Genomic DNA, 14,352 nt, shown 5'->3' on the forward strand with positions numbered 1-14,352 from the left:
CGGCGGTCCAGGTGTGCTGGGTGCTGACGCCGCCCCTTCCTGGATGCACCACTTATGGGGGCAATATATGATGTGCAAATGTTCATAATGAAAAAAAGACCTCTATGACCGGTCTTTACATAAGGTCCATATATTCTTTAGGACCTGGATCCCTTTGTACCCAATTTTTATGTAGCGTTTCCATTCATCCCTCTTCCCCATGAAGGCACCCAGTCAATATATTACCATATTTGTTTTCGCATCAATTTTCATGTGAAAGACACAAACATTAAAAAAAATGAAAAACCCTGAACTTTTATTGTATTGTTAAATTTTATTGGAACAACATAAAATATCCATATGGCTTTTCAGTTTGTCATCTCTCTGTAAAAAGCGAGCAAGATGTTTACGGCTATAAATATGCAAAGTGAAATGACATAGTTATAGTCTGTAGTACTGTAGAGGCACAGTCAGGACATGAAATGCCGTTAGAAATTCTCATAATCAGATGTAATAACAGCTTAAGCAAACATCAAATCAAATGCTTTCTTCATTTCATTAGAGGACGTCTTCAAACTACTGAAAGCAGACGACGTGGGAATATTAAAATGCTCTCCCTGGCTCAAGTCACATTGACGACCAGATGCTTTGGGTATAACTTGTGGTCAGATGCATATCAGCATTTCTATCTTATCTGGCTCTTGCCACCTTCCCCATATCCTATAGTGGCATATTGATAGGACATGCCACCAAAATCCAATTGGTTAGACAGTTGTAAATGCTCCCAACCTCCCCCAACACCAACTGCTAGAACAAAGTGTCATCAGAACTGGTAAATAATGGGCCACTTCATCTCTAGGCGGCTTCACTTGTTTTTGTGCAACACTGCATGGTTGCCCACTGGACCTTTGAAGAAGACTGAGCAGGCCATGCACTTTTTCAAGGCTATGACATGACCACTTTGTTCTAGCAATTGCCAGGGGTCAATTTTGTAAAATTCAAGTAATATTTCACCAATGTCTATGCTGATAAAAACCACTTGGATGAAAGTAGAAATATTTCAGAACTAAACAGTTGTTAAACTAAACAATAACAAAAGGATCTTCCTATTCCTAGTCCCTCAAATGGGGATGTGCTCCAATACTAGAGAGAGCCCATGAAGTGGTGGAACTGGAGTAAGAGGTGGAGAATAGTGAAGAGCGAGCAGTACCATGCTCAGGTGCTAGGTACACGTAAGGAGCAGCTGCATGCTTGGAAGGGCGTGACTTGATTAACGAAGTAAAATGGATCTCAATGGAGAAGATTTCCTGGAAAAATGCTCAAGTTTCCCATTGACTTCCATTATAATCGGTACTCGAGTCGTGCCCATCCAAGCATCCAACTGTTCTTTACGAGTACTAAGCATGGTAATGCTCATTCCTCAATAGTGGAAAATAAAGTGCGTTTTGTTTTCTAATCTTGGACAATCCTTTCAACTCCTATTTGAAGAAAAAGATATAAGCAATCCAAATTGCTCAAAAATATTGCATAGTGCAATTTGAGTATAGCACCACTTGTACCATGCATGACCTCACCCACCCTTGTGTAAAGGAACACTTCCACAAGAACACTATACAGGTGCAATTTTTGCCAATGTCAAATCTGAATGTTTTGGCATTAAGTACTGGGTTAGAGAGGTGAGTGTAGCGACAGCGGGCACATCTGGATTGTGTAGATAAAGCCAAGGGCAGTACACCTCGGACCAGAGTCTAGTGAAGCAAGGTGTTCTGTCCTCTGCTTCATCTGAGCAAAGTGTAAGTGCGGACCTTTGATATGTATCCGGTTCTGTCTCCCATGTGTTTGGTACCTTTACCCAAGCTTTGACATCTGGAGGTTAAGAGGTCTCAAATCTAGTGACAGATTCCTTTTAAATTAAGAATAGTGTTAAACAGCCCTTCAGAGCAAAAGCTCAAGCAAAGAGAATATATTTTTGAAAATGAGCCACAATGTTACTGTACACTGGATATTCAGGTACCAGGATGCCTATTTTCTGTCAGGTCTCCTATGCTGAGAACAGTATAGAATAGAGGAGACATTGAGCACAGGGATATAAAGTTTTATATTGTCTGATTCAAGGATTCCCCTCACAGTGGCTGAAAGCTTCCCCTTTAAGGTAAGTGTATACAAGTAGAGCTGTCCAGCATTGCACGTGGGTGGGGGAAACAGGACTGACATGATTTCTCTATCAGTTGGTATGGAAGCAGGACTTGTTTGGGCGGGGGAATCAGGGCTCACAGGCTTTTTTTTCTTTGATTGGGCAGGGAAATCAGGACTCATAGGCTTTTTTTTCTTTGATTGGGCGGGGGAATCAGGACTCACAGGCTTTTTTTTCTTTGATTGCGCGGCGGAATAAGGACTCACAGGCTTTGTTTTCTTTGAGTGGGCAAGGGTGTAAGGACTCAAGCTTTTTTTCTTCGCGTGGGAGACTCACAGGCTTTTTCTATTAGTGGGTAGGTGAATCAGGGCTCACAGAATTTTTCTATTTTTTGGTAGGGGAATCAGGATTCACAGGTTTTATTTTCTTTGATTGGGCGTCGAAATAAGGACTCACAGGCTTTGTTTTCTTTGAGTGGGCAAGGGTAGAAGGACTCACAGGCTTTGTTTTCTTTGAGTGGGCAGGGGTATAAGGACTCAAGCTTTTTTTCTTTGCGTGGGAGGGGGAATCAAGACTCACAGGCTTTTTCTATTAGTGGGTAGGGGAATCAGGACTCACAGGCTTTTTCTATTTTTTTGGTAGGGGAATCAGGATTCACAGGCTTTTTCTATTAGTGGGTGGGGTTGCAGATTTTCTCTATAAGTAAACTGAGAAACAGGAAGGCTTTCTCTACGAATAGACAGGAAGAAGAAACAGGACTCACAAGCTGTCCATATGAGTAGGCGGGGAAGCAGGACACTCAGAAATTTTCTGTGTATAATCCGGAGAACCAGGAATCATAGTGATCAAGGTAAGCAGGTCTCAAAATTTTTGTCTATGAGTGGGCAAGAAAAGCAGAAATCCCAACAGCATTTACATGAAAATACTAAACTAAATTGTATATTTTATAACCCTGAGCTAAGTGTCTCCTCTTTACCCCACAGATAAGAGATCGGACCATAAGATAGCACAAAGGTGACATGTACATCATGAAGCAAATGAGGTCTGACACATTTGTTCTTACAGGATTTACACAGATCTTACATTTTAAAACTTTTTTGAAATGAAAAATAAAATTCCAGTTATTCAGGTAGGTACCATAGATATCCAGTTACTTTAAGATTTTTTTTTTTATTTTTTTCTAAGAAAAGGTTTGTTGCCAATATTTGAGCTTAAAAGGTAAAGTTTTATCACCATACATCTAGTGATAGTTTCCCTTTAAACCTCCTAAATGACCATTTAGATGGTTTTTCCAAACAGCCAATTATTGTGTGGTGAAAGCTTAAGCATTTTACTTTACTCTTGGAGTTTTGGTGTAGTTATATTTAACCTATAAAAACTAAGTCAATATATTTGTAATATGTTTCATTTGTGGAACAACATGTGGCTGGTTTGCTGTGTGGCACATTACCGATACATGGAAACCAAAACTATAAAGCAGGTTAAAAGACATACTTTAAGAGATGAGAGTTTTGGTACTGTCGTGGAGTGTTTGGAGGCCAATGGAGTCCATCATGGAAATGCAAAGTAGAAGGACAAAACACAGTGGGTCTTAAAACATGGAAACTTGTCTTATGAAAACCAGGTTTACTTGCAAGCAGATTACAACAGGGATTAGGGATTTCTATCCTGATGTCTTTTAGCATGACATTGTACTCTACAGCCACCGTTTAAGACTAGAAAGAGCAGAGGTGAAGGTTCGGAGAGCTGGGTGTGTTCCTCTGTAAGACATCAGTAAAGAACCTGCTTCTGCTTTGTATCCAGAATCATGAAGTTCCTTTGCAAATTCTTCAACATTCCACCTGGCTTCTTCAGATGCGGCCAGTAAATGGTTAACCAGATGTGGGTAATATATGGTGGAAATGCACTTTACGAACAACTTAGCATCCAGAAGCAGAGAAAGTATTTCGGAGTCACAATTCGAGACAGTGACCTAAAAAACAAAATGAAGTTGTAAAAAAAATAGAACATTGCACTTTTTCTGCTTTACGTACCGTAATCAACTTGAAGGGAAAAGAGAAAGACCAGATAACATCTCAGCCTCTAGTGAGACAGATCATTACTAAAACGTAGTGGAGTAGGACGAAAACAAGGCAAAAATAACCAAATGACTAAAAAACAAGCAGCACATGCTAACTGATATCACAGGAACTGCACAAAGTTTCTAGTGGGATTCATACAACACATCAGGCTCAGATCACTTGCCCTTCGCCCAACAATTTACTGTAGAAAAAAAAAAATATTACACTAATAATCAATGATATGTTTGCATTTTCCCTCATTAAATGACACTTGTTATCTCCAGTCCTTTTTTCTCTGCTTTAATCACTTTTGAGATGAGGTTGAAGGATCTCCTAAGATCAACACACTCCTCTCCTTCCATGGACCATGAAACTAAAAGACACAAATGGTCCAACTCTTTTCCAACTAGGGTATACACTTAGCAAGAAAGTCTTAAAAGAAGTGTTCCGATCAATGAGACCTAAATCTATCTCAAGAACAAGGCCACCTGTCCAAGGAGAGGTGATCTGACTGAAGGGGAATTCTCACCCCCTCTCCGTTTACAGCGACGCACATCAGGACCCCATTCTCGAGCTAGCAGCAGGCCCCACTGCGGATCCCGCATCTACTATACATTAATAGCATACCCTGAAGATATGTCATAAGTATGAATTAGTATTTTTAAAGCATTATTCCCTAAAATAGTAACTTACCACTTCCATTGGATAGAGTTAGCTTACTACTGATTTGGGATCAATTGCCTGGTCTGGCCTTTTAGGGTCAATAATTAAGGTTGATTATAAAATATTAATCTTCCTCCTACTCTGAGTTAACTCTGTTGCAGTAATTTTGCATTGGTATTGGTGACTACCCATATCGGTTACACATCGTCTCCTTTGGCCGGTAAGATGACATGCATCGATGAGATGATAAAATGAGATTACTCATGTGGCTATACAAAGCATTTAATTCCTGTATACATCAGGCACCATTGTTTGGTTACGCCAATGTTACCCAACCGAAAAAATGAATTGTGGAGCCATGGTGAAGGCCCTGCTTATCTGGTGGCCTAGTGCTGGTGTGGAAGATAAACCTAGGTGGTGGCAGGTAGTAATAAATCAGCGCTGCTGCTCCTTCATTCTCAGGATCAGTTGGGTTTCCAGAGGTTGGACCTGCACTGATCATAGAGTGGTGGTATATCATTCAAGGAAGATGGCAAGAAACTCATGATCCAAAGGCTTGGGAAGAGGATAACGGTCTAAAATGTACATGAATGAAGATGATCACACAAATAATGTACAAGATAAGTGGCCTAAAACGCAACACCGATCAAGCTGGGAAAAATAAGTTTCATATGCAGCCAAATGCTAATAATAATAATGCAAAGTACCAGGGCAGACTAAAAATGTACCTTCCATAGAAAATGGAATGCGGTAAGAGCCTAAGTGTGGTTTTATTATCAGAAAATATTATGACCGGATTTAGTTTCCATTAATTTTATGGTGCCAACATATACCACAGCATCAGTGGGGCTCAAGGTAGAAAGCCAGTTAACCTATCAGTTTGCTAACTTGAGTGTTGGAAAAACGCAGAGAACCTCCAGAGAAACACCAAAAAGAGAGATGTTGACCTTGGTCAAGTTTGAACCCAAAAAAACAATCATGTAATGCAACAGTACCAACCACTGAGCTGCTATACATGTGTTAACCACTGAGCCACTGTGCTGCCACAAGACAAGTGATAACTACTGAGCCCCTGTGCTACCACATAAGACATGAGTACTAACCACTGAGCTGCTGTGCTGCTATATAAAACACAAGTGTTAACCACTAAACCACTGTGTTGTACTACCAAATACATGTGTTAACCACTGAGCCACTGCATCATACTACCACGTAGGACTTGGGTGCTAACCACTGAGACACTTTGCTGTACGGCCATAAGACACACCAGCCATAAGTGATAACTACTGAGCCACTGTCACTGTACTAACGCATAAAATACAAGTGATAACCAGTGAGCTGCCTTGCTACTAAATAAGATGCAAGTGTTAACCACAGAGCTGTCATATATGAGATAAGTGTTAACTACTGAGTCACTGTTCTCTGATATATGGAATATGTGCTAACCACTGAGCAACAGTGTTGTGCTACTATATAAGACACAAGTGCTAACCCCTGAGCCACCATGCTGTGGTATTATGTACCACTATATGACACAAGTCCCAATAACTGAGCCATTGTGCTGTGCTACAACATAAGACAACTGCTAACTACTGAACCTTTGATATGAGACAAGTGCTAACCACTGAGCCACTATATAAGACAAGTGTTTACCACTGTCTTATATGTGCTGTGCTGCCATTTATAAAACAAGTGTTAACCATCACCAAAGATAGAGGTATCTGGTTGTCCCATCATCTCTTAGGGGTACTTTGCACGTTGCGACATCGCTACTGCGATATTGTCGGGGTCAAATCGAAAGTGACGCATATCCGGCGCCAGTAATGACGTCGCAACGTGTAAAACATAGATGCGCCGATAAACGATCGCAAAAGCGACGTAAATCAGTGATCTGTGTAGCGTCGATCATTTTCATAATGTCGCACCAATAGGAGATGCGATGTTGTTCCTCGTTCCTGCGGCAGCACACATCGCTGTGTGTGGAGCCGCAGGAGCGAGGAACATCTCCTTACCTGCCTCCACCGGCTATGCGGAAGGAAGGAAGTGGGCGGGATGTTTACGTCCCGCTCATCTCCGCCCCTCTGCTATTGGCCGCCTACCGTGTGACATCGCTGTGGCGCCGCACGACCTGCCCCCTTAGGAAGGAGGCGGGTTGCCGGCCAGAGCCACGTCGCAGGGCAGGTAAGTGCGTGTGAAGCTGCCGTAGCGATAATGTTCGCTACGGCAGCTATCACAAGTGCGACGGGGGCGGGGACTATCACGCTCGGCATCGCTACCATCAGCGATGTCGCAGCGTGCAAAGTACCCCTTAAGTAACATATTTCGAAAAATCTTAATTCATCTTTATAGCGGGAAATACCTGTATCTATTAAAATTAATCTCTGTATTTGAACTTAGTTCAAAGCCCTAGAGTTACTATTCAGCAGAGTCGTCTATTTTTAGTGAATTCTTCAGGCGTTATGTTTTTTTCTAATGTGCACAACTTCCTCGATGCCCTACTTTATCATTTGAGGTTGAAAGGGAAAAACATTAGGAAAATGACTGTTTGCTGGCTTAACATATAGGAATTGTACCCCAAGGTGCTTTCAAAGCCTTTGTCATTTGCCTCCTCGTCTCTCGCAGGATATTGTAAGAAAATAAATAAGCCGAGTAATTACCATTTATTTCAAAAAACGGATTAATTCCTCCACAAACTCCTAAGGGTTGCTGATATTACATTTTTAATGCATTTTGTTTGCAAATGTTTTAGAAGTGAGATTTTAATGGAATGCAAATTTTCCCTAAAAACAAAACGACAAACTCAACGATTGACAAAAGTGCTCAACATTTTATCTGTTCCTAACTTTTTTTTTTATTATTTAATAAATTAGATACTTTAAACTTATTTTCTATGGCAAGCTTCCTTTGGAATCAACTTGAAACGCGTAGGATCAGAATAAAAAGGCCTCCCACAAGGATAATAACTCTTCCGGACACGGTAATTTAAGAGAAAGGCTCAGTGATACTTATTATTAGCTGAGCTTTATAGCATTACTAAAACCGGAACATCTTTGGATATTTACGGCTAAACTGCAAAGCATAGAAGGTTGTAGGCAGCAATCAAGACAAGTGCAATAACAGAGAAAATAACACAGAAAACAATTTGGTTGATTTAATGTTAGGTTTACACATTTATATGGTTATTATTAGTGATGGGCGGACTTGAAGATAACCGGGACCGGCAGACCTAACCAGATAAAAAAAAAAAAATCTAGTTACAGTCTGAAATTGATTCTGGATATCTGGCTGGATGCCGATCCCCATATAAGTCTATGGGGAAAAGTATCTGGTGGTATGGTGGTAGAACTGAAGGGGGCATAGGATCATGCGGGCTATACTTACCAAGGCTCCGACGCGGCTGTAAATGCTTCCCAGTCGCTCAATCACTTCTGGGGCCACTCAGTCCCTTCACTGCATATTCACTTCTTCCGCCGTCTACCGGCATGTGATTGGTTGCAGCCAGATGCATCCCCATCCTGAGTGGCAGCGTATCCGTTGACTGCTTCCAATCACAGACGCTGTCTGCGTCTATTGTGGTATATAAACAAAATATTTTGCGTATGGTCCCCCCATATTATGATACCCAGCACAGATAAAGCCCATGGCTACGGACTGCAACCCCCAGCCATGTGTTTATCTTGGTTGTGTATCAAAATAAGAGGAACCATTTGTGGCTTTTTTTTTTTTTTTTTAAACTATTTAAATAAATAGTTTTTAAAAAAAACCTGGTGTGCGGTCCCCCCAATTTTGATACGCAGCCATGATAAACCCTGCCAGTTGGGGGCTGGTTTTCTCACGCTGGGGAGACCCATGGTTATTGAGGCCCCCTCAGGCTAAAAATAGCAGGCTGCAGCCGCCAAGAATTGTCGCATCCATTAGATGTGACAATCCCGGAACTTTACCCAGCTCTTCCTGTTTGCTCTGGTGCGGTGGCAATCAGGGTAATAAGGAGCTGATTGCAGCTCACAGCTGCCACTAAGCCCTGGATTAGTAATGTGATGTGTCTATGAGACCGCTCAATTACTAATCTGTAAGTGAAAAGAAATAAAGAAATACAGACACTGAAAAAATAATTTATTCAAAATAAAAGACATAAATCACTAGGTGATTTGCGGTCACAGCTGGAGGTTCCCACGGTCCTCCATTTATAACCTTAACTCGGGGTACTTCATTAAACTCAGTGACCCCACCTGAAGTGAGGTCACTGACGTTACTGAGATCATCTGAGGTCAGGTTAGCAGCAGTCACAGGTGGAGGAGCGCGGGAACCTCCAGCTGTGACAGCAAATCACCTGAATGATGTCACCGCTAATTGCTGAGGCTCAGTCTCTGCCTCAAGTCCACAGCTGGTGGTCATGTTCAATGATCGCGCTCTGACTTCAGATGTAGCAAAGCTAGAATAATCGTGGGACCTTGTGTGGATTACGTCAGACCGGCAGGGATGGTTTTGGGGTTAATAAAGTAGTGAAAGAAAGTGGGTTTTTTGTATTTTATTCTAAATAAAGGATTTTTCGGTGTTTATGTTTATTTACTTTCAGTTACAGATTAGTAATGGGGAAGGCTCATAGACCTTCCCCATTACTAATATAGGGCTTAGTGACAACTATGAGCTGCGATTAACCCCTTATTATGCTGATTGCCACCGTACTTGGGCAATCGGGAAAAGCTGAGTAAAGTGCTGGAATTGTCACATTTAATGAATGTGACAATTTTGGGTGGCTGCAAGCTGCTATTTTTAGGCTGGTGGTAATAAGCATGGATGGTAATAAGCATGGGTCTCCCCAAAGCCTCATGCGGTTCCTCTTATTCTGATACACAGTCAAAATAAGCGCATGCCTGGGTGCTGCAAGCTGTAGCTCTATACTTTATTTGTACTAGGTATCATAATATGGAGCCCTATGACATTTTTTTTTATTTATTTAGTTTTACTGTACGATATAGACCCGCAGAGTATGTGATTGGAAGCATCAGACTTTGTCACTCAGCGTGGGGGCGTTGTCTGACTGCAACCAATCATACACGTCAGTGGACGAGGAAAGCAGTGCATATGCAATGAAGGTATGGAGTGGTCCCAGAAGTGAATGACCAGCCAGGGGAGCAGTTACAGCCACGGTGGAGCCTCGGTAGGTATAACGCACTAGCTTTATTTTTTTTAATTACCAGAGTGCCGAATCATCATTAGCAAAAATTCCGGAAGAATTACAGACCCGGACGTGGCATTCGGGTACGGTTGAAACCGCACAGATCAGGAATTTTACAGTCCAGATCCGCCCATCACTAGTTATTATATGCAAAACCAATATGGGGGAGGCAAAGTGATTAGAGTTGAGCAAATACCTAACTATTCGTACTTGCTATACTCATAACGAATACTGTCTAATACTCGCATACTCATTCCGAATAGCGTGTGCAATGCAAGTCAATGGGGAAAAACTCGCAAAATAACGAGTAACCCGAATGCCATACTATTTGTGCGAGTTACCTTGCGAATATTCCCCATTGACGTGCATTACACACACTATTTGGAATGAATACGCGAGTATTAGACAGTACTCGTTATGAGTATAGCGAGTACGAATAGCTAGATACTTGCTCAACTCTAAAAGTGACCAAAATGGAGAAATGTCATTTTTATTTTTGCCTACATATCTATATTCGGCAAAACGTCAACTACCGGTAGCTTTAAGATGTTTCTTTCGGACTCAAAAAGAAGAATCACTTAACTATGGAGATATTTCAACACGGATCAGGAACTTTTGATCACTCCCCATCGGCTCCTTAAATACATAAGATCTTAACATGGAGCGATATTCTGATATTTTCCCAAATCTCACACCGTAAAAGGTTAACAAGAATATATGTGGGATGGAGGCGGGAGACAAGATGAACTGATCTGATGGAACAGTTGAGGCCGGTGAAATATATAAGGGATAAAGTCTTTGTCATACATGACTGAAGGCTTTGTCTGAGGTTTCTGAACTACTATCGAAAACAAGCACAGTTATAAAATTCAATGTGGATTTTATGAATCTGTAAGCATATAGCGGGAAATGGCGATTTCACTCACATCTTTCAGATACATCAGGGCCTGAGACAAGTAAACGCAGATCTTCAGAAATGACATGGAACACTAGTCAACGATGACAAGCGCAATGTGCAAATGGAGAGATACTGGCTTGCTGTACCCATACAGATGCTAAATTTTACATATAATAAATGGATCTGCGCTCTCACTTGTGGACATGCATGAAATCCAAATAGGATACGGTCCTAACCATCTGTAATGGAGGAGATAGGTGACAAAACTGCATAATCGCGACTCTTGTGCCAGGTTTTAAATTTTGTGGGGGTTTTTTTGGTCTTTCAAAGAGATATTACCTTGTTGCTTCAAATTAGTCTGGATTAAGACGTCCATGTTTTATGGTTAGTGTATGAAGCGTAATGCCGGGAATGGACACAGGTATTCTGACCTGATGTTACAGCCTCATAGACAGATATAAGGCTGTCAGTTCGGGTCAGGAGACTTGTGGTCAGTCTGGGCATTATGCAGCAAAGGAAAAAATCCAGCATCGTAGACGGAGATGTGAATATAAAACTGGGAATTTTTTATTGAAATCCTTAAAAAACATAGAATCAGTGGGGAACACAGGGACACGAGGGAACAAGTGCTACCTACGCGTTTCGACTGTGCGGTCTTAGTCATAAAGGATTTCAATAAAATTTCCCAGTTTTATATTCACATCTCCGTCTACGATGCTGGATTTTTTCCTTTTCTGCTGAATGTTCCTCCCGCCCAGGCCAGGGCATTTCCGTGCATCGATGGTGGTATCCTGGAGTGAAGAGGGGTGAGCTGAATATTTTCTATTTCCAGTCTGGGCATTATGGTCCCTATACGGACCGTGGCACAGCCAGTGTGAATACTGGAATATCAGCAGCTATATGAGTTTTAGCATATTTTTTTTCTACAAGATTTCTTCATTACGTCATACATATCTCGTGACAATATATCATGAATTGAAGTTTCGTTTCTTTTTACGCAAGATAGATGATACTCAAGGATAGCACTCTGAAGTCCTAGAGTTGTCTACAGCAAGAGTGACACATACGCATATCCAATGCTTTGTTTGTCTACGGAACTGAATGAGATAGACCAGCTTAGCGTTCGTTTCAAAGGTGTTTTTGGTTATCTGTACTGTTTTATATGTATTATGTCAAGTGTGTTTTATATGGACTGTGCTGCTGTGGGAGGATGAGGTTCCTCAATGTAGCAGAGCCGAGACTGTAGCGGCCGGCGCCGCCTAGCGCTGAGGCCTGGTAAGGTCTACTATTTGCTTATGTAATGTTAGTGTGTTGTAAATGTATTTAAGATATATATGGTAATGTAAAGTTTAATCCGTTATTATGAGTTATAAATGTGTTAGCAATTTGTGGTAATGTGTATGAGGCAGAAAAGCTTTAGGGTAGAACATAAGTTGCAATAGAAGTAGTGGAGAATGTTAAGTAGGATGTAGTGTAAGGTAAAGTATAGGAATGTTATGCAGAAAGACTGTTGGTAATAGATGTAGCAGGATCAGATACTTACAGGTTACCGAGGGAGCTGAGAGCAAAGGTGGGAGGAGTGACAGATGGCCAAAGGGTTGGTTGTAGAGACAGGTCTGTGAGACAACAGATCTGCAGTGGAGTTCCTGGAGTATATGACCTTGTAACTTGAGTCCATCATGAAAACCGAAGGTATTCTCCAAGGCTCCATAGCCTATGGCTCACCTCGGGACGGGCTTAGAAGAGTCCAGGGGACTAGACAGATGTCCAGAGCAAGAATTTCTCAGGACGTCAAGTGACTAGAAGCAGTCTGAGGCAGTGAGAGGACCATGAGTACTCGCAGAGAGAAGAATAGGGTGGAAAGGAAGGCATAGGTCCAGGAGCTGGAGGATTAGGTCTCAGTCAGAGGGATAGGCCAGATGGAGTACCCCAGGAAACAGTGGCAGCAGAGCCGTATAAGTGTGGCCATATCTGTCATGAAGGTGGCAAAAGTAATAAACCATTTACGGTTATTATGCTCAGAGTTCTCCAGTGTCCTGTGTCTAACTACTACAACCAAGATGACAACCAGCTCCTCCGCAGTGGCGAATGCTGCCCTGAAGAATACAGTAAGTATCGCACACCCCGCCCGAAGCGGTCTACAAACACTGGCTCTCTCTGATGAAGGAGTGGGGAGTCCTCATGGCCCAATGTCCGCACCTTCCTTCATATAAATAGTAGCATAATCACCTAATATACCCCAAAGTAAAATTTCATAATAATTACAGGGAACCTTTCCCAGGTTTTTGCTAGATCTAGTCTGACAGCAGCATGACGTAGGAACAGAGAGCCTCATTCCAGCATTGTATTCACTTAGTTGAGATAGAATCAGTTTTGTTTGCTGAAGATCAAGTTGAGCTCATAATGCTGAGCCCTTTGTACATTGTATATTAACAGAAAGCTGTTAATCAATAGTGGGGATGTGGTTAGACTAGGCAGCACAAGACACCTAGTCCTCTAGTGATAATTTCCTACACCTAGTAAGTGACATCACTGGAATCAGGGTCTCATTCCTTACATCATGCTTCTCTTAGATCACATAGCAAAAACCTGCTGACAGACTGATTCTGATACCCTTCAAATAACTCCACTTATCTACTTTCTTTTCCTCTTGCATCCAACCTGTAATCTAACCCAGGCCAATTCCACAACTAATGTAAGTGTCCTCACTAGAGATGTGCGGACCCGTGGATATTCGGGTTCGTCGAATTTGCACAGACTTGGGGAAAAAAAGTTTAGTTTGGGAACTGAACTTGATTGTGGATAACAAATTTCGTAAAAGTCAATGGGGACCTGAATTTCTGTGCTGAAAAATGGTCATATTAAAGGCTAGGGAGCTGAAAAAGTAAAATAGGGTACGAGCAACACATACTGTATTTCCTGCTCCCGATCATTAAACTTCATCAATATTCACTGCTTTCCCTGCCCATCTTCTGTGCCAGCATCTGTAATTGATTGCAGACTGCTATACACCCCTCCCTCCCTTTGTATTGGCGTCTATGATTGGTTTCAGACCAGTTTGCTGTATTGTAGTGTAAAAAGGTCACCAAAGTTCACAGCGGGGGACTACCACAGTACCAGCTAAGACTGCCAGTGAATTCGCTGCAGGATTGCCTGACTGTCAGGATGCGTGACACGGTGGCAGAGCAGTCAAGCAGCGAGTTCAGCTGAGGTCACAGAGGGTAGCGTGTGAACCACCATCTGTGACCTAAGCTGAACTTGCTGCCAGATTGCTGAACTGCTCTGCCGCATTGTCACGCAATGCGATAGTCTGGCAATCTGGCAGCAAGCTGAAATTAGGTCATGGATGGTGGGTCCCAAGCTACCCTCTGTGCTGTGTGAGCTGCGAACTGTGACCTTAGCTGAACTCGTTGCTGAACTGTCAAGATTGTGTAACATT

At 41.9% G+C, this 14,352-nt stretch overlaps 1 protein-coding gene across 1 annotated transcript in view; it reads right to left on the reverse strand.

The window, feature by feature from the left end:
- Nucleotides 1–305: 305 nt before the first annotated feature.
- NBAS (NBAS subunit of NRZ tethering complex) overlaps nt 306–14,352 on the reverse strand; it is a 1,027,824-nt gene continuing 1,013,777 nt past the window's right edge. The window contains 1 exon segment of the mRNA XM_075341124.1: nt 306–4,085. Within this exon segment, the coding sequence (XP_075197239.1) occupies nt 3,810–4,085 (276 nt within the window). The 3' untranslated portion in view covers nt 306–3,809.

This window comes from Anomaloglossus baeobatrachus, chromosome 3, assembly GCF_048569485.1.
Source record: "Anomaloglossus baeobatrachus isolate aAnoBae1 chromosome 3, aAnoBae1.hap1, whole genome shotgun sequence".
NCBI classification, from domain to species: Eukaryota; Metazoa; Chordata; class Amphibia; order Anura; family Aromobatidae; genus Anomaloglossus; species Anomaloglossus baeobatrachus.